At 42.4% G+C, this 20885-nt stretch overlaps 2 protein-coding genes and 1 long non-coding RNA gene across 6 annotated transcripts in view; 2 read left to right on the top strand and 1 right to left on the bottom strand.

The window, feature by feature from the left end:
* UGGT2 (UDP-glucose glycoprotein glucosyltransferase 2) overlaps positions 1-2366 on the bottom strand; it is an 80102-nt gene extending 77736 nt beyond the window's left edge. For all 3 annotated transcript variants that reach the window (XM_042043616.1, XM_042043626.1, XM_042043645.1), the window contains exons 1-2: positions 2151-2366; positions 140-222 (exon numbers count right to left, since the gene is read on the bottom strand). In XM_042043616.1, the coding sequence (XP_041899550.1) occupies positions 140-222; positions 2151-2308 (241 nt within the window). In that variant the 5' untranslated portion in view covers positions 2309-2366. The remainder of the gene's footprint in view (positions 1-139; positions 223-2150) is intronic.
* A 147-nt stretch (positions 2367-2513) lies between these two features.
* Positions 2514-7796, top strand: LOC121671614. The gene is made up of 2 exons (XR_006018555.1): positions 2514-2911; positions 5018-7796. It is a non-coding gene; the product is annotated as an uncharacterized LOC121671614 (long non-coding RNA).
* A 10173-nt stretch (positions 7797-17969) lies between these two features.
* The window catches only part of HS6ST3 (heparan sulfate 6-O-sulfotransferase 3), a 292352-nt gene continuing 289436 nt past the window's right edge, over positions 17970-20885 (top strand). For both annotated transcript variants that reach the window (XR_006018554.1, XM_042043590.1), the window contains exon 1: positions 17970-18823. Coding sequence is in view for 1 of the 2 variants with exons in the window: in XM_042043590.1 (XP_041899524.1) it covers positions 18297-18823 (527 nt within the window). In the remaining variant the exon portion in view is untranslated. The remainder of the gene's footprint in view (positions 18824-20885) is intronic.

Here is a 20885-nt window from a genome sequence, read left to right as displayed (position 1 = left end):
AACTTTCTGAAAGAAACCTACCTAGTAAGCAAGAATGGAAGAGTCAGGCTTGACCTGCCTGGAACCAATTAATGTGTTATGTTTAAGTTAAATACAGCACAAGATAATATATTAAACACCAGCATGCTATTTAACTTACCTCCTTGCTTGTAAACTGTTAATTCCCGTACAGTTTCCAAGAACTGCCAAAACTTCTCATTACCATCTTCCGCAATAAATTCACTGTTTAAAAACAAAAATTATTGTCCATAAGTTGACTTTGTTCAAAGGTGTACCACAGTAAAAACCGTCAGTTGTTTAAAATAATAAATACCCATCAGGAACCAAATGTTAGATATTCAACGACTAACAACCATCTCCGTAGCATAAACACTGAACTGAGCTGTATTTTGGTCAAAAGATATTTTGAACTAAGTACAGTCATCCAAACTCAACAATCAGAGCTGTAAAGCATGCAGACTGTTCTCTTGATATAGAAAACCCCCAAAATACCCACTTTATTTTTCCACAGATATTCCAATATACACTTACAGATTAAATCACTTCAGTACACCAATTTTATTTCATAGTAGCTAAATATACAAATAAGAACACGCACTCTGTTAGGTTATAGTTTTTCATTAAATTACAGGCTTTCATCAATGACATCTACTTTGCTGTGCAGGGAGGGAGATTGCCAATCTCTGAAACACTTTCAAACATGTTAATCCTTACAAAGCATAAAAGGTGAGGTTTACTTTATTCCAAATACCATACTTCCTTTTTTTTTTTTCAAACTGAAAGAAGCAAAATTTAGTTTAGATATACAGAAGAAATTCTTTACTGTAAGGGTGGTAAGGCACTGGAACAGGTTTCCCAGAGAAGTTGTGGCTGCTCTATCCCTGGCAGTATTCAAGGCCAGGCTGGATGGGGCTCTGAGCAACCCGGTCTAGCAGAAGGTGTCCCTGCCCACGGCAGGGAGGTTGGAACTACACAGTATTTAAAGTCCCTTCCAACCCAAACCATTCTGTGATTCTATGATCTACAGATAATATTTCTAAGGTTTGTGGTTTTCCTTAAGGAAAGTTGCTTTCCCTCCCCCTGCTTATATCTACCAAAAACTTCCATTTGCCAGCATGACTATATCGTTTTCTAATCTTTACTTTGGAAATTTGCCTCTCCTTTGATTACAGAAGCTGCAGTTCTCCCTTCATGGGTGTTCTCCAAACAACAGTAAGTAAGTTTAAAAGCAAAACAAATTTAAGCCAAGTGGGCAGGGGAGCCACAAGCACCTAAAACTGGAAAACATCTTCCCTTCCAAATATGAATCACAGAGTGGTTTGGGTTGGAAAGGACCTTAAAGATCATCTGGTTCCAATCCCCTGCTATAGGCAGGGACACCTCTCACTAGACCAGTTTGCTCAGAGTCCCCTTCAGCCTGGTCTTGAACACTGTTAGTGATGGAGAATCTACAACTTCTCTGGACAACCTGTCCCAGTGCCTCACCACTCTCACAGTCAAGAATTTCTTCCATACATCTAGTCTAAACCTACTCTCAGTTTGAAGCCATTCCTCCTTGTCCTCTCGCTGCATGCCCTTGTAAGAAAGGGTCCCTCCCCATCTTTCCTGTAGACTCCCTTCAGGTACTGCGAGACAGAAATCAGGTCACCCCAAAGCCTTCTCTTCTCCAGGCTGAAGCTGTGATGACAAGTTAACAATACCTTTTAAAATACCACCGTGTTTCACATCTTCACTAGTACCTTTATAATCAATTAACGTGCAAACTACTTGGGGGCAGACGAAGATGTTGTTTCTCAGTGGAAGGCAGGGATTGTGTAACTGGCCCATTACAAGTCCTCAACGCAGCGACCTGCAAAACGCCTGAGCAGTTTAAATACGAAGCCGCTTGTACAGCTCCGTCAAAGCGTGGGAGAGCCTTGCCACTGTCCACAACACTTTTCGAGGCGAGAAAGCAGTTCAGCCTCACATCCGAGGAGTACTTTAACACACCCTCCGATAGGGAAAGCGTGGACATCCCCTTCTGACAGCCCTCCTTCCAGCTCAGTGGAGGGAAAAGGGGGTCCCTCCACCTTCCTGTCCCCCAGGAGACAGACGGGACAGGGCGGCCGCTAGCAGGAGGAGGAGAAGGAAGAGGAGGAGGCTGCACGCACCTCGCCTCCAGCAGCAGCGGGGTCGCCGGCCACTTCGCCGCCAGCCGGGCGGTCACGGGCTGTGAGGAGGAGGCCGGAGCGGTGCCGCAGGAGCACGGCCGGGTGCACAGCAGGGCGAGCAGGAGCGCCAGCGGCAACAGCAGCGCCAAACCCGCCATGAGGAGCAGCGGCGCTCAGGGACGCCCAGTCCCGCACGGCGCCGCGGCCCCGGCGCGCGCCCCGCCCACACGGCCGTGCCGCGCTCCCACTGGCTGCGCCGCGCCCTCGGCGCTGCGCTATTGGTCAGCCCGGAGGCGCTGCGCTATTGGTCGGCCCGGAGGCGCTGCGCTATTGGTCGGCCCGGAGGCGCTGCGCTATTGGTCGGCCCGGAGGCCAAGAGCGGCTGACGGACCATAAATAGCGGGGCGGCCGGCGGCGTGACACGCGGCGGCAGGAGTGCGCGTGCGCAGGAGCGGCGCTATCGCTGCTGCTCTGAGGCGCGCCTGGCCCCGCCCGCTCTGCCGGTGGTGGGGTATTCCCGTTATTTTTTTTTTTTTTTAGTTTTTAAGGTTTCGGGTTGTTTAGTGCAAGTATGATTTACGTAGTGTGCCCTTAGGCTTGGGTGGCGGTGGCTGCAGGAGGCTGAGTAGGGACATGGCTGTGTCCAAGGACAGCAGGCGCCCGCCGTGGCTCTCCCCTAACCTCCCGCTGGCCGTGTCCTAGCGGGCTGCTCTCCCTCGGCCTTCACCAGCCTACAAACAGTGGTTAAAGTCTTACTCTGGGTGAGCTGCTTCATACATAATATACACATACAGTTGTTCCTCTAAGAGGAAGGTATTTAATTTCCTCTTCCTCCAAGTTTTCCAAACCGACTTCTATTTTGAGATGTGTTTTGTTTCCCGTCTGCATGGGTTTTTTTTCCTCGATAAGCATTAGCTTCACAGGAGCCCTGCCTCTACTTTCTGCCTAACTTACCTTGGAATTTTCAGACTCACGTTCTCTAACTTACTAACTTTTTTTGCTGTTAAAAATCTCCGTAGTTAATACCATTTCCTCAACAAAGCTGCCACCCTCCCTCAGTTTTTCAGACCTAAGAGAGGCTGATGCTGCTGGAGCTGTGTTGTGGGATGCTAACGCAGAGCAGCTCTGCATAGTCTTTCATTGGAGAAAGAATCCCCCAGCTGTATTAAAAATAGGGGGTATTGCCTTTTCCAAAATATGACTCATGGAAGTCGAAGCTGAAACCTGGAATATATTATTGCTGCATACACTTTAATTTATTTTGCACACAGTCATCTCCTGACTGCTCAAAGTTGCTTTGTGGGTGGTGGGAGCCAGTGAGGGCATAACTCCAGGGAGCAGACTATGTATGGATCGTATAGTTTGGATGGTTAGTGTTCATCTCAAATTATGGTAGTTCAAAATGCATTTGATGAACTTAGTAGAACTGACACTACACTTGTTCTGCGCAGAACAGGCCATAGCTGGTTTATATTGACCATCTACCAAAAAACATCCCAGCCCAAGTAATCCTGGGGGGGTTAAAGGAGCTACAAGTTGCTTTTTTGATGTTTCTTCAAGCAAAACTGAGATGTACTTAGCACATTCTCCATGTATATACATTTATCACGCATTTTTCGTATCTTTATGTGATACAATGTGATGATGGATGCACCCACCTTACCCTAATCTATCAATTGCTTTTCTGTATAAAGTTGCTCTGTTACCTTTTGGTTTATATTGATACTGAAGAGGCTGCTATTGTTGCTTAAATGTGAACTCCTAAGCTTGCACTTGTTTCATCTTGAGCTGCGACAATTCATGATTTTCCATACAAGAAAAATAAAATCTCTTGGCACTGGCTATGGAAATATAACTAGCTTTGAATTCAGTGGCAAGATAAAGTGGTAGCTCTGAGTCAAAGGTCAGATCATTAGTCTGTGGTGAAATACAGAAAATAGCTAGTGCAGTAGTTTTCTTGAGAAAAGATCCTTTCTGCTTAAATTCAGAGATCTCCATTAGAAACAGAGTCTCTCTCTGCTGAGATATCTCTCTCTCCCATTTAGGGTTATTGTATTTTTAGGGGCCTTAAATTTATGATCATAGATAGGTGAAATGAAGTTGGAAGGGACCTCAGGAGGTTTCTAGTCCAGCCTCCAGCTCAGAACAAGGTTAGGTTTGAGGTCCAGTCAAGTGTTGAAAAAAAATCCAAGGCTGACACCTGCACAACCTTTCTGGGCAACCTAATCCATTGCTTAAGATGCAGTTTGGATTGCTCCTTGGAAAGAAGTACAGTGTTGTAAGAGAACGTTGCATTCCTTATAAAAGCTTTTGCATATTTATTAGTTTTTCCTTTGCTTTGGTACTTTAACTACATTCTAGCCATGAAGAGCCAGTACACACTTAAAAAAAAATCTGTTTCTGTGTATTTGACAAAGGCAGATATTAATCTGCTAAGCAGAATGCAAACCTAGAAGATGGAGAGCAGACTTAATCTTCATTTCTACAGCAGAATTTTATGTAATTATTTCAAATAACACTTGGCCATTCTTGTACATACATTCCACATATATATGTGTGTGTGTGTCTGTGTGTGTGTGAAAAAAACCTTAGTTCTCTGAAACCATTTTTCAGCAGAACAGAAAAACAATTAGAGCCAAAATTTAAAATTATTCATATCACAGCTGTGCAAATAGGAATTGATTATCATAGCGGTTTCAGTGTGAATAGAGGGAGTGATTAATGAACGCTTCTCAGTAAGATGCAAATGTTTTATAAGTCACAGTAAGCTATGTCTATTTTATAGAAACAGTAGCAACAAGTGAAAATAAGTTGAGCTTCATCAGCATATTCAGTTACCTGAAAATAAAACTTTATTTTCTTAATAGATTGAAGACAATTTTCCTGGTGAAAGGCTCCCTTTCTCCCTAACTTGGAGGTAATGTAAATGTCAAACACTAATCAAAAGATATTCCTGTTATGTGGTTATTAATTGGTGGCCTCCTGAGCAGTAGCTGCTGGCATCCTTTTATCTAGTGTGAGACTGGAGGCCAATCTCTTTAGAACTTGTCAGTGTTACTACTATGAAGGCATTTGAGGTGTTTCCCTGAAAAGACTAAGGATGCTGTACTGCACCGCTTTTTTGTCCATTACATTATAGGCCAGCCATGGTTATTTCATTAGCATATCTCATAGTGGTATTCTGGAGCAGACCATGCAAAATATGTTTCATAGTCTGTTAACTTTTCATTTTGACTTACAGGGATGAGCCAGTGAAAGAAAAATTGATGCGGGAGTAATATAAGCCTGGTTTCAACAGCTCACAGAATCTGCTCAGTGGCAACTTTCTAGCAATAAGAATTTATGCTGCTTTGCCATGCCCACTCATACAGCTGCAGTGATAGCAAATGGCCTGCTGCCAGAATGCTTCTCTTTCCAACTTTTAGAAAAAGAAAAAGAGAAAAAAAGGAAACTGAAGCAACATTTTGCTTTGTGAAATAAACATAGGAGTTACAGCCTCTTATTTAAAATCATCCTTCTCATGATCTGGAGAATATACTTCCTGGACCAGGTCAAAAAACTTCCTTCAAAACTCTGGGCATGTCTGTACTGTGTAGTGGAGAACAGTAAAATGTGGTCATAATGGGGAATGCAGCTCCATTTGGATACATCAGCTCAAGTTCATAAGCAATGCCACTGCTCTGCTGTGCCAAAAACCAGTGTGGTTTTATTGATTTTTTGATATTTTGATATTGCCCTGGCTCCTACTATGCCAAATCTGATTAACTAAATGCACCAGTGGATAAAACCAGGGCTTATCTATTATGTTGCAGGGTTTTTCTGAGTTTGTCTATGCTAAATCATAGCTTGTTATTCCTGGGTCAAGCTCATCATGTAGCATGAGTTGGCACTTCTGATGATGGCTGACAATCTTGGTTGCTAACTGGCCTGTGCTCATAATTAATCTCTTATTTACAACACCCTGTGAGTTTCTTGGGTGTTGAAAAAAAGAACATTTTTTCTTCTTTCTCTAGTTGTAAGTTGTGAATCTGTCTATGTACTCAGTGAAAGGAACACAGGTGATACACTGATGACACATAATTTAGCCTAAAATGTACAATGAGGTTGTTAAATCACCATTGTTGATGATTCAAATAATAGCCGCATATTTGTATTTTAGACATGATTTTTCACATGCAACTGTTTGGGAGATTATAACTTCAGAAGACAGAATATTTATACATAGAACACACAAAGTTGAGTATTTCTACATTAATTGATAAGCTGGTATGTGCAATGAAGTGCCTTAGGACAATTCTGGCCACATAGTGCTACACCAGCACCAAAAGAGACTTTAGTGTAAAGGCACAGGTGTATTCACTGAGAAAATACACTATTTCCCAGAATAGGGTGGTAGGATTTGAACCTGGAGGCCTATTATGTAGGGATCAAAAGGTGCTATTGCTACATGCAAGGTGGAAAACATAAAGATAAAATACCTGTACCATGAAGTATATCAGTGATTTTTCCTTTTTAGTCAGATCAGTGAGCAGAGTTCTGAATCTTTTCCAGAATGCCTAAAAAAATTAGCCAGTGAGTCCTGAATGTGCACTCAACCAAGTCACCTTTGACAGAAGCGAGGACTGCAGAACCATGACGTACTGTCTACTTAAAGCCAAGTGCAGTTTTTCTTAGAACAGACTCTTCTATCCTTTTTAAACTGGGTCAGAATTGCAATTGTATTTCCACCTGTGCGGGGTGCAGAGTGCACCATCCAGCGTGCTCCAGTGACAGCATATGCTGGGAGGCAGGGTTGTTTGACAGCAGCTCCTGGCTCAGGCTGAATTACAGACTCAGCAGAAACCATTGCCTTGCAAGGAGGCACAGGCTCCTGAAGAGGTAACTTGTGCAGTAACTCCCTGTTCCTGGTTCTGCATGGAGCAGCATTTGGGTTGCAGCAGAGCTGGCTGCCAGGACCAGCTGGCTTGCAGGCTTTGTGTGACTGAGCAGCTGGAAGGAGAAATCTTGTGTTTATTCCTCACTTCCCACTGAATGTTTTGCTAGCGCACCTCTAATGCAGGAATGAAAACTATAATGCATTTCTTAAAAGAATCATAGAATCATAGAATAGTTTGGTTCAGAGGGACCACCAAAGATCATCTAGTTCAATCCCCCCTGCCATGGGCAGGACCGCCTTCCACTGGCCATTATTCAGATCCCCATCCCTTCAGACCTTGGATATTTCCCGAAATGGGGCAACCACCACCTCTTGGCCAACTGTCCCAATGTTTCACCAAAGAAAAACGACTCTCCAAACCCCTGTGCATTGTGTTGGTCTAATTTCAGAATGGTGACATAGAATTACACCTGTCTTTTATGGTGCTGTGACTCGTGACTGGACAAGGTGCTGAGCAACCTGAGGTGACTTTGAAGCTGGTCCTGCTTTATGCACAAGCAGAGCAAGCTGGCCTCCAGTGCACTCATCCAACCTAAACTGTGTGCTGCGATTTGGTGTGCTACTTATACAGAACTCGCTTTGCACAACTTGCTTAGCATTTTTAGCTAAAGTTGCTGAAGTTGTAGGCTGCAAGCTGTGAACTTTCACCTAGATATTTTGAACATATGTTATGGTCAAGTAAAAGAAGGCCCCCAGAGTCAGTTCAAGCCTGAAGATAAGGAAATTGCAATCATCAGCAGAAGCTGCAACCTTAGGGAGAAGAGAAATGGCCCATCTAGAGAGAGTGAAGGGACCCAATGAAGAATGGGAAGACCTCAGTCAGAATCACAGAATCATGGAATGACTGGAGTTGGAAGAGACCTCTGGAGATCATCTAGTCCAACCCCTGCTAAAGAGGTTCACCTAGAGCAGGTGCACAGGATCATGTCCAGGCAGGTTTTGAGTACCTCCACAACCTCTCTGTGCAGCCAGTGTCAGTGCTCTGTCACCCCCACAGTAAAGAAGTTTTCCTTCTATTTAGATGGATGTCCCTGTGCTTTGCATTGTGCCCATGATGACCTTAATATTACTACTGGTCCAATCAGTTGCATGAGGGGTGGGAAACTTGTAAGGGTATAATTGCCCAGCGATTTCTTTGTTCAGGGTCCTTTTTTCAGGGCACCCAGTGTGAGTTGCAGCACTATTTATAAAAAGGACTTCATAGAAGAGTCTCTTTTTGGCTTATTGATTCAGTGAAAGCCTTGTTGAATGCTGTTATGGTGGCTGGCATGTGTAATACACATAACAACTATTCTGTGACTCTTAAGGGTAATTTATTTTAATTAAAAATTTGTGTAGCTAAAGCAAAACAGAACAAGCTGTGCTGCTTTATTGTGTGAAAAATGATGGATTTTTTTCCAGTGGAACAAATTTCAGTGCTGGTTTTCAGATTTTGCTTTGTCCCTTCTATCAGACTGTCCTTTTGTTAATGTTAGAAGCAGACTAGTAGATGAGTTTCTCGTCTGTCAGGGGTCATTTCAGCTCACTTCCCAAAGTGAAAAAGAATACTTACGGACAAGTAGTATAAAGCTATTCCTTCCAGTAATTTATGCTAAATATCTTTAGAGGGAAAATAGAAATATTACTTTTGAATTACGCAAATTAATATTTTATGTCCTTTTCAGTTAATCTGAGTATATAAAATTTTCAATTTTTATGATTTACACACAAAGAGAATTGCAATCCGTTTTGTGAAAACAGCTTTAAAAATCAATGTAAAAAATAACAGTTACATGTAAATGAAAGAGAAGCAAAAAGTGCAGCCACAAGCTCTTACAAATATAATGAAAATTAATTTATTGCTCAAGATTTTTAGGACCCTCTGTTTCTAAACCATTAAGAAGGTCCTTCAAGTGTAATCCAAGATGGATAAGGCACATTTCCATGCATATATACATGATTTTCCAGGCAAATGTATACAAAAGGAACACTGAGAATTAAAGCTCCCAGAAGGAAAATAAAAATTATGATTCCCATATCTCTGAAGTCAGCATGCTGTATCCATCAGTAAATTATAAAATGCATGCTCTAAAATGTTCATAAACCATGGAAAAGTAAGGAATTGCAGGTTTTTTAGCACTGGAACATACACATATAAATGAAATTCCAGATTTGTATTAGCCTAGTATATTTCTTTCTCTGGCACTGGCCAATCAAAAACCCAAGGAAGTGTAGTCCCAGAGAAATAAGGAGTCACTGAATGCTTAAGTGAAAAGTTGTGGTTTATATCTATATACAAGGTGATTAAAATATGCATATTTCTCGAGCTTTGCACCTGTGTATTGAAGTGATTGCACATAATTAGCAATGTGATTATCAAATATGTTTTCGCATGCCGCATATAATTAGACTTACAGAAACACACTACATTTAGAGTATTTTAATGTAGATAAACTTTGAGGGCAAAAATGAAGTGTTGTTAAAGAAAAGCAAATTGTTTAACCTCTGATGTGCCAGCTGCTGCTACCTCTATCTCCTGTATCCTTCTGCTGGTAAGAGTGGTGGGATGAGCTTTCCCGCCCCCCTCCCTAGCGCTGCTGAAGGAGCGATGTGCAGCTCCAAATTATGGGACACTGAAGACACAGAAAGGAAGAAAAAGAGAAGGAAGGCAAGTGGATTAGTGCTGGATGCACGCTATCTCGATGCATCCTCTTTTGAATAACTTTGTCTCTAAAATAAAATGGTCATTATAAAGAAAATAAAATGGTCACAATTCTACGTGATTACCAGAATTAACACCTCAAACTAGGGGAAAGTTATGTTTGGCTATTAAATTGTAATAAAGATAGGTTTCTCTCTGGAAACCATGGCTTTATTTTGGTTTCCTGTTATTCTTTGGTCCTGATTTCCTAGATTAAATTAAGTTAAATCAGAAATACGCTGCTTGTACTGGTTATTCACATTTATATACTAAATGTATATACTGCTGTTCATATTATAATTTTCATAACTGGCAGTTGTCAACAAGAATTTACTATAGTATATTAGGCTGATAAACTTGGGCCTTCTGAAAGGATTAAAGTTAAATGATAGATCTACTCTGTGATACTAAAGAATTGAAAAGTGAGATCCTGACTGCTGGAGGCCCCAGGAAGTTTTTTCAAGAGAATCTTTCTAAGAGTCTTCCTTCCAAAAGAAAGTGTAAGCTCCTATTTTCCCCCCAGTTTTGCTATAAACTTGGGGTTCCCAACCATGTTAATAAAGGAATGCAATTATAAAATATCTGGACAACTTGCATCCTACTATTTCTTAGCAGTTGGGAGAGATGATAATAATTGTGCTAAAAAGTCTGTATTTAAATAAAATACGTTTATAGCATATGAATTTTTACGTTAGAATCATAAATTCAGATATTTTAATGCTTGTTAATGCTCCGTTATGCTTGCACAAATCCATGGATGAGGCTACAGGGTTGCTAATTATTTTACAGATCAGATTCTGGTATTTCACTCACCATCAATGGTCTGCAAGCCATAGTGTGACTACACTGCTGTGGATCATCTCTGTCTTCTCTTAGCAGTGCAATTCTTATTCTATTCCAGTTTTTCTTTTGCCACAAGATGACATACAGTGTTGGTAGTTTGTAGGTACATGCTTCTCACTAAACCACTTCAGTGTGAGGTGCCCTTAGACCCCTTGGTCAAACAAGCTGCTTTGACCAATCTGTATTTTGATCTCCTTTTTCTGACAGCCAAAGAATTATTCCCTTATTTTTCACCAGTTCTTAATCTGAACACTCCAGCAGTCTTCTCCTCAACTCTCCCTCTAAATTTACAGTTTATTCATCTGAAACCTGTCACAGTGTTGAACAATTTTTCTTCCCTCTCATATTTCTTACGTAGTCACTGGTCTGTTACAAATGGACTGCAAGGCCAACAGATCCTTCCCTCTGCTGAGGCTTAGGAAAACTATTTTTGTCTTGACATTTGCTGCCACAGATTGCCATTATAGGTTAAAATTCCCAGTTCTCATGGTAATTACAGCTCCCAACATACTTTAATCCAAGATCATAAGATAAATTAGTGCCAGAGATGGATGTCTCATACGGAGACTTCAAATTGAGTATGAGTTTCTAACCTGTCACCTTCAGTGCTAGCGACTTTTCTGCACTGTCACTGTTGTAGGTTGGCCAGACTTGAGGTAATAGGAGTAATTCTGCTGCAGCCTCAGCTGTGAAATAACTTAGATCACTTCAGCATTAAACCTGAATTCCTCTCAGCCTTTTCCAGAAGTTCAACTGACATTTAACTGATGATGGGACCAGTATTCCACTGATCTTGGGAGAATAATTTAAAGAATAAATATTACCATTCCTATATATTATTAATACACAAAGAGAAAACATTAAATCTTTGTATGGCTGTATGTTAGGGAGGAACCACTGATTACATGCCTTTAGGTGCTTACAGAATGATAGTTAAATAAGAAAGAGTTAAGAAAAATCCCCAAAGAAGAGGACTGAATTGTTCTAAAAATTCTCATAGCAGCACATTAAGAAGGTGCAGTTCTTGAATTTAAACTTCAAAGTGTCCAGGTTGGCTTTCTGAAAAGAATCCAAGAAAGGTCTTCTATGAAATAGCAACAACACAGAAAGCGATAGCAGTTCTCAGCTTGCTGTGATTTTCACTAAGGAGTTGGAGGTCAGTTATAAAAGAAAGGTTCAGACTTGCAGACAACTGTGAAAGTCAGATAGGAGTTCTGGAAGTTGAGCCTGATCTACCATTTGCCATGTTTTTCCTTCATTTTTCACCTGTCTCCCACAGAGATCAGATGAAGGACTCAGAGATCATGTACTACAGAAATCTTTTTTTTTCCGTCTTGGAGAGAGAAACTTCTTGGAAGATTTTTTGTTGTTTCTATTAGGGCTTTTTGGTTTTGCCTTTTGTTTGTTTGTGTTTATTTATTTTTTACTTTTACATCGCATCCAAAAGATTGAAAAGATTTAAAAAAAAAAAAAAGAGAGAGAGAGGGAAGGTCTAGTGGATCATTTCTAATATTACTTCAGATTTATTTCTCTGAAGACACTAAAGTTCCTAGACTTCACATAAAATTGTTATGGAGATTTGGATCAAGATAGGCTATGTCTGTCCATGGCATATCTAAACGTCTGTCTTGAAGGAAAAGGCCTGCAAAACTTTGAAAATCTTAGTAATTTAACTTTTAGGCACAAGCAGAGGTGCTCAAGATAAACTGATAGTTGGATAAGTGACGTTTGATGGGAACTTGCAGATTAAGAGCTCCTGAAAGGAAGCAAAAGGCTATTGTGTGAGGCCCGGAGCAAGAAAATGCTTCTGTGACGCTCATCACCAGGTGGCAGTATTACACAGTCTTGCATTTCCTGTACCTTACTGTATGAGCTGTTTTGGGGTCTTGGTGGGAATGTTGATAGGGATATTTGTTAGTTTTTGTTAGGCAGAAGGAAGCATGCACCAATTTCAGAAGAGCCATATCTCTCTGTGCATTGATCTTCCTGATCAGAGAGGAAGCTGCAATATGAAAACTTGGGTGTTGACTTCTTGGACACCTTAATCTTTAAACAAGGGAGTGTTTCACATGCTGTTAGACTGTTCTTTACTAGGAAAACCAAAACATCATAAGAAAATGCAGTAGTGATATATTTCACATTATGATTATCAGAGTGACTGACTGTGAAGCATTTCCATTCGGACCCAAATTTGGAAAAATAAGTGTGGATGTGGTGCAGGTGGCATGCCTTTGATCTGTAATGAGTACCCAAAAGCTTCTCTATACTCTAGAGTTTGCATCACAAATATTGCAGGATTCAGAAGGCTGAGGGCTGGAAGGAATGTGTGTGAGTACACTTAAGTTTTTCTATGCACAGGGCAGAAATGAGAGAGCAATTTCCTGTGTCCTGTGAAATGCTTTCCTCATGCTGCCTTCGTGTTGCAGATAGCATACATAAACACCCTGTGTTTGGGGTTTGGGATTACAAAAAAACCACCCTGCATTTCATGCTCTTTGCTTTCTGCCTTGGCACAGGACCAGCATTTGCTGCTAGTCATTTGATATTGCATCTTTCAATAATTTCTAACTTCACTCAAAGTATCTTCCCACTCACCAACTCTACCTGGCCACATCATGAACCCACACACATCTTTTGAACGGCAACAGCAGCCAGAAGCCCTTTGGCAAATTTGCTTAGCATCATCCTTGTTTCAGTTGGAATTATAGCTGGATACCAGCAAGGCTCCCCGAGTGCTACCCCATTATCTGGGCTGCAGAAAGCCCATAAGCAGCCTTACATGCCAGAGATTTTCTTTGCTAGTTAACACCCTGTAACTTCAACCTGAGTTTTGTAAGTGTAACTTGGTTATGCCAAGTACAAAAGGCAAGAGAGTGAACACAAATTTTTCTTGATCCAATGGAAACCTGAAAATGCTCAGCAGTGTTTTCTCCACTAGTAAATTAAACATGTTCAGGAACTGTCTTGGGTACTGAGGCCAAATACCATAACATGGTCTGACCTACACCGAACCTGTAATCTTGTACACTTAGTGCTGGCTGGAAATGCTTTCTGGAATGGTTTGTCTCCCAAATTATATCCAAGAATTTTTTGGGAGAGTGCTAGTTGGCACATGCCCAAACATGCTTTAGAACATTTGGTCATTCTTTGTTCTGCTAGATGGCCCCGTTGCAAACACCAGGAGTGAAAAGAACAAAAGATGACCAAGTTGACCTGGTAGAAAGGAGATCTGCCTTTAAATATCTTATTTTGCCATTATCTAAAAAATGTAGCTCAAAGCTTTCAGATATGTTCCTTTATTGGGAAACTACCTTCCCAACAATTCTAACGTTAAGAAAGGTATCGAAGGATATTGTATTCGTTCTATGAGGAGTTATATGGTTGTAAACAAACAAAAAAATACTAGAATGTTGGAAGCAGTTTATGATGTTCCAGTTGTCCAAGGTCAACGTCTTGCAGAGGTGGAATTACGACTACTCAAAGCATAATATAGCTAATCCTTTCTCTCATAAGGAAAACATGCAGCAATGTGATGTAAGGAATGACTTGCAGGAGCTCCTGCATATGGACTGGCAGGTATGAGACATTGATTGAAAACATTGTTTCTGTAGTGGTTGCATTCTGAGTAAAGGAAATTAAAGGCGGTCAGACGTTTAATAGAATTATTACATCCAGAAAAAGAATGGCAAGCAGAAGAAGTGTAAAGTAACAAGCCTTATGCTGAATTGCAACTTTACAAGAAGAAGGACTGCTGGCAGCATGATGCATAAATTGTTTCAAAAGGAAGAATATGGCACTCAGTGTGCCTTTGAAATGAAGGTTTGATAAGAGCATGTACTAGAATTTAATATGGCAAAAAATAAGGGAGGTTTATACTTTAAACATTGAAACAAATTAATCCCAGACAAATGACTGAAGTTAGCATGCATTTATTAATTTAACAATTTCTATCCTTGTGACAAGGGAAACACCTGGAACTTGCTGCATGATGAAAAATTGGTTTATTGGAAATCTCAACTGGCTACAAGTATTGAAACAACTCAGGTCAAGCAGTGATAAATAATTTAAAGAAACCAGTGTGAGGTAGGTGTCACTTTAGTTTTACATGAAAAGATCTATTAGATGTTAACCTTGTCAGACAGGTAATTGCTAAATGAAATCATGTTTTTGTGCCTGTGCTTCATAATACCACTTGCTTACTCATGCATTTTGTACAAACCTTGATGTTGGCACTGACATTGTTTCACATGCCCATTGCTTCAAACTAGCCAATACTGTATTATCCTTTTAAATAAATGGTAAGTATGCCAATTATTATTTTTAGCAACTTGGAAAATTTATTGAGTGTTACCTGGGAACTGGCAAGGAGAAGGGACATACTGTGTTGGAATTCTAGCATATTTTTCTGGGCACACTTTTACATGTCAGCATGTTTCTGGTAGAAATGGTAGATTTGGTATGTAAATTTTAGCAGGTGAAGGTATTCTGCCTGAAATTGTCATGAGAAATAGGCCATTTCAGGATTATTTTATTTGAATCCTTGGTGAATTTTGAGATATCTGCTGACAGCATAGGATCTTGGAGAATTATTATGTAAAAAATAAGAGAATCCTGAGTCTTACATGTGACTGTTTTACTGTGAAATCCACAGAAACTACATTGATTTTGTAAGAGTATCTCAAAACTAGCTTGTAACTGACTTTGGATTTTCCTTGTAGTTAAAGCCTCATTGGAGATTTAGAGATGAGTTATGTTTGAAAGGGAAAATGTTGTAATTGAACAGTGTTTGCAACTTTTAGGGCTTCGTTTTGAACCCAGTCATGGTCCCATTAAATCAATGGGAACACAACTGTTTTCAAAACTACCCTTTTCATTGCTTCATTGATGCTAAGGAGTTACAGCCATGGACTTGCAAGGAAGCTAAAGGATTTTATTAGAACTTAATCCCACAGGGACTTGCACAGTAACGGGGGCCTCTACAAAGAGAACATAAAATACTACCAAATGAAAACTCTATGTTGTTGGTTGTGCCGTGGGATGTGACTCTACATAAAGTGTGGTCCACAGACCGTCATTTAAGAGCATTCAAATTCATAAGTAAAAGCCTGCCTTTGAAAGCTGCATAAACACATTGATTCATGTGGCACTGCAAGCAACTTCTTCTAGTTTCAGAAAAAGGAGAACCTTTTAAATGTCAAGTTTTTCAGCTAAACTTCATTATAAATAGTTTTACTTCTCTTGTACATCCATTCCATTAAGTTTTTTTTAACTAGCCTTCATGAATCAGTAACTGTCTTGAGTAAATTTAAATAAATAAGAATTTAAAATTCTACTGAAATTGAGGGTTTCTTTGTTTAGCAACTTTAGTTTTGAGCTCCTTTTCATGGAGATGAAGGTACAGTGTTAACAATCTGGTATTTAATGAGAAAATCTTAAATTATAATAACATTTCTGTATCAGGCTAAAAGCAGCATAAGAGATGCATGAGCCTAAATCCTTTAGCAGCAATTTTATTTCAAATGGATTTAGTCATATTGCTTGTTAAGTAGTGAATAGGCTGAGATGAGAACAAAATGCTTCTGTATCTTACACATGTAAATATTTAAACTTCTCTGAGGCCAGCTTTGTGATGAGAGATTCAAAGGCAACCTGAGAGATTCAAAGGCAACCTGACTAAGTCCACAGTTTGGAGGCACAGGAAGTCTGAAGGCAGGTGAGCACAGTGGTGACCAAAGCAGAGAAGAGAGTCTGGTCTCCCCAGAGAGAAGCTGGGTGCTCTGCTGCTTGTGTGGGCAAAGAATACCATGATTTTTCAAGGCAAAAATGCTGTTTTCTACTTCGGTAAGAGTCAGTGAGTGCACACCTCTTGTCATTAGAGGAAGAAGACTAAATAGGTTTGTTTGACACCAGACTCTGAATTCTTCCAAAGGATGAAAGGATGGTGCATGGCTGTACAAGGGTGAATTTCATCGGGTAACCCATGGCGTTTTCCTTAAAAGATTTCACTAAAGGTAGAAGTGCATCATCTCTTTTCATGTTTTGGCAAGACCCAAACATTTGCCACTGTCAGACTTACTGGTGTAATACCATAACACTACTATGGGATGCTGGGCATGTGCATGCATGTGTGGTAGATGTTTGACGGTGGGTGTTGTAGGCTGTTCTTGTGGACACCTCACAACATTTACAATTTTAGCTCCTTCTGTTTAGACCATTTTCTGGTAATTTCTATGATTTCTGGCAAGCTTTAATGGGAGCAGATACTCTACCCTAAAAAGTCCAAGTACTCTTGGTTTCTATATAAAAATCGTCAGTTTAAAATACATTTGTCTATTTTTATAAGTTCTAAAGTTAAGTGGTCCCATGGGAAGGCACTGCTCTTCTGTTATCAGCCTTGCAGAGGTGAAGCTGTCTTTAGAGTTGAGTAAAAAAGTTGCTTTAGCACTGTCAGATATCTAATTAATCCCTCAGTAAATAAAGGCATTCTGTAATTAAATAAGCGAGATGTGCAATCAGTTCTAACACAAAATGCTTTGCATATTAATATATTGTAATCCAGGGGCCATATGAGGCTTGGTTTTGGATATGAAGTGTTTGTAACAGGCTTTTAACGTTATGGGAAACACACTGCAGGCAAAACAGTGGGTTTTTTTTTTTGGCGAAACTCAGCTAAGTGTGATCTGCTGGCTAAAGATTTGAATGTCTATTAAAAAAAGTCTAATTTTCAATAAGGAAAACCACAGAGTTTCAGGATGTGGATTGTTGTAAATACATGAGAGGGATTGAAAAGTAACCTTTTGAAATTTTAGTGGAGCCGCTGCTGCGTAACCGATGTTATTGCCTCGGGGAGACAAAAGTGCTCTGCAAGGTGGGTTCATCGTTTGGGACTTTGTGCTTTGAAGAGCGCAAGAACCGGCAGCGCCGCGGACAGTTAATCTACAATTAGTTAGTTAATCTGTGGAGTGGTCGGTGTTGTCCGACCTCCTTGTATGAAACACCTGGGGTTATAATCACGGGCACGAAACCGGGACCGGCACCAGACACCCGTTCCCTACGGAAAGTGACGGGAAATGAGGAGACCAACGGAGCCCCGCTCACCTGCCTGCGCCGCCGGCCCGTCCCATTGGCTGCCTGGCGCCCCGCCCCCGCCTCCTCATTGGCTGCTCCCGCCCCCGCCGCGCGCGCGGCTGGTCCCGGTCCGATACCTGGAGGGGAGCGCGGGGCGGCTCCCCCCGCCCCCGCCGGGGCCGCCGCGCTCTCCCATTGGCGGCAGCGCCGGCGTGCTGGGCCCGCCCATTGGCTGCTCGGGCGGCCGGCCTGGCCGTGATTGGCCGGTGGGCGGAGGCGGGGCGCGCCCCGCCGGGAGCCGGGCGCTGTGTTTGGGCTGGAGTTGCGGCGGAGCGGGATCGGGAGCGGAGCTGTGCGGTCGCCGCCGGGCAGCGCGTTCCGGGCACGGCGCTCGGCGCCTAGCCCCAGCCGCGGGGAGCGAACGCGGGATGGCTGCCTCCGGCGGGGTGCGGCGCGGCGCGCTGGGCTGAGCGGAGCGAGCCGCGGCCGCCCGCCCGCCAGGACCATGCCGTCGGGGAGGGAGCCGGGCGCCCCTCGGCTGCGGGATCCGAGCGGGGCGGCTGCCCCGGCAGCGGCCGGCAGCGCTTGATCCCGCGCCGCGCTGCCCCCGCGCACCGCCATGGACGAGCGCTTCAACAGGTGGCTGCTGCCGCCGCTGCTGGCGCTGCTCTTCCTGCTCATCATCTACCAGTACGTGTCGCCCGCCTGCCCCGGCGCCGCCTGCCCCCGCCGCCCGCCGGCCTCCGCCGCCCGCCGCGGGGGGGGCCCGGAGGAGCGGGAGGAGGAGGCAGTGGCGATGCCGCGGCTGGCGGCCAAGTTCCCGTTCGCCCGGGGGGAGCTGTGCCGGCGGGTGCGGTTCGACATGCGGGGCCGCGACGTGATCGTCTTCCTCCACATCCAGAAGACGGGCGGCACCACCTTCGGGCGGCACCTGGTGCGCAACATCCACCTGGAGCAGCCCTGCTACTGCCGGGCCGGGCAGAAGAAGTGCGCCTGCCACCGCCCGGGCGGCGACAAGGACACCTGGCTCTTCTCCCGCTTCTCCACCGGCTGGAGCTGCGGGCTGCACGCCGACTGGACCGAGCTCACCAGCTGCGTGCCCGCCGCCATGGAGCGCCGCGGCTGCGCCGGCAACCGCACCCTCAGGTCAGTGCCTGCTTTCCAGATGCTCGAAATCAGATCCCACCTTTCCCAGCGCCGTGGGAAGGCGCCCTGGCAGCGGGTCCCTCTCCCCGGCACCTGGGCGAGAATTGTCCGCTGCCGTCCTCAGTAAGAAACAAACGGCGGGACAAGGCTTGTGTTCCGGGGGAGGTTCTACTTTGGGCTCTTGTCGGTGTGTTACCTGTGATGCTTTCGCTTTGCCTCAAATTTGTGCTGATTCCATGTAGCGCGCCTGCAGCTGCTTTTTGTATAGGTTAGCGCGAGAGAAACTCCGCTCGTGTTCCCGCAAGTTTCTCCTATTTGTCCTTTCCAAACTTATTTTTAACAAATCGCTACGCTCTTCTGCAGCAAGAAGGGTGCCTCTGCAGAAGCTGATGGATCGTTGCAGCTGCTGACTGTTGTAACTAGTGGAGTTCGAAATATCCAGAAGCCCTTAAAATCTCTTTCACCCGCATTTCTTGTTGGCAGATAGGCAGGTTCTGTGCTTCCCATGCTGTAATGACCGCTCGCTCTCTGTGCAAGCTGGAAGTCGGGAGACCGTGCGTGCCAGGCACTGTGCGGGGAACACAGTGCTGGCAAAAATCGCACTATAAATGTCCCTTTGATGATCTGATGACAGTGGAAAAGGGAATTCTGTGTGCATGCTGCCTCTCTCCATGTTACAGTGTGGTTTTGTTGGGTCTTGTGAAAGGTCTTGTCTGTTCTAAACATGGAAAAATTGTCAGATGGGTGCTCTCTCTTGATAAGAGATACCTCTAGGTGATTCAGTAAGTTTTGGGCATTGTTCTGATTTATGTACCGTTCAATCAGATTGTTCAGGCTAGCATTAGAGCCTGTTGTAACTTCAACATTTGTAAAATATTAAGGAAAATATAGGAAGAATACCTTTTCTAAAAGTGATATAGCTTGGCACATACCTTACATTCTTTCATTTTAGTATCCATCTTGATTTTATGAGTCCACAAACTTTAAATTTTCAGTAGAATCCCTCCTACATTGTGGTTTGTATCTTGTCACTTAAAAACATGCATAGTCCTTGACATTCATGGGCACATTTTCACAGGGTTTATTCATCAAGACAAGAGAGTTGATTATTGTTGTTGTTGAACAATTTGAAGGTTATTTGATGTGAACATCAAAGGCCTTCCTATACAGCAAAACTAGTGGCATTTGGAAAGACTCCAGTCAGGATAAATTGAATTTATTGTGGATGGTTGTGGACTTGGACTGTACTTGCAGAATACTGTTAAGGTAATTCACACCGTTTTATGAAAAATATTTAGCTGAAGGGGAAGTGTATGTATTTTCTGATAGAAGAGAAATGCTGTGAATATCTTCAAGGACAAAATAACTTGGTGGTACCTGTAAAACTTTAAGGAATATTCAAGAAACTTGTAATGTAAAAGGGAGGGGAGGAGGAAGAGTAATACTTGTAAAAATGTCTGAAAATACGTAATCTGCTAGTGGAGTCCACTTTTTCTCTCTCACAAAGAATATTAGTAGGTAAACAACTGAGTGCTAAATTCAATTTAAGTTCAATTCAAAGATTACCAATGGGCAATAAAACTGGAGTAGTGGCTTCAGTACTATTACATAAAACCATTATGGTATTAGGTAAATTTAAAACTTCAAGCTGAACTACACAGCTAGTTATTGTGGTTATTCAGTACATAGTTAGTAATTACTTTGATTGAAGAAAGATGTGATACTTCTCCATTATAGCTGAATACTGTTTTCTGAATTTTTTTGCTTGCTGCTTTTTGTTTAATTAGTGAATAATTTGGCTAGTGTAACGTTGCACTTCTTGGTTTGTCTTTACATAAATGAGGAAAGCGCTGTGAATAATTATTTATTGCATCGTTTTAATACTTGTTCGTTCTTGTATTTTATCCTGTGCTAGGAGACACCTTTACATTTTTCCCTTTGTTTTGTCATTAAAATCATGTAGTTTGACTTCAGCTTCTCAAGGAGCTGTAAAAAGAATCAAATAACCCTGAAGTATGAATTATCTCTGCTGTGAATGTCTTTGCTCCTGGTGAAATTGGAA

Source organism: Corvus kubaryi, unplaced genomic scaffold (genome assembly GCF_017639235.1).
Source record: "Corvus kubaryi isolate FWS band 111438036 unplaced genomic scaffold, C.kubaryi_AGA036_p1.0 133, whole genome shotgun sequence".
Taxonomy (NCBI): Eukaryota; Metazoa; Chordata; class Aves; order Passeriformes; family Corvidae; genus Corvus; species Corvus kubaryi.
This window is presented reverse-complemented; position numbering and strand designations above follow the sequence as displayed.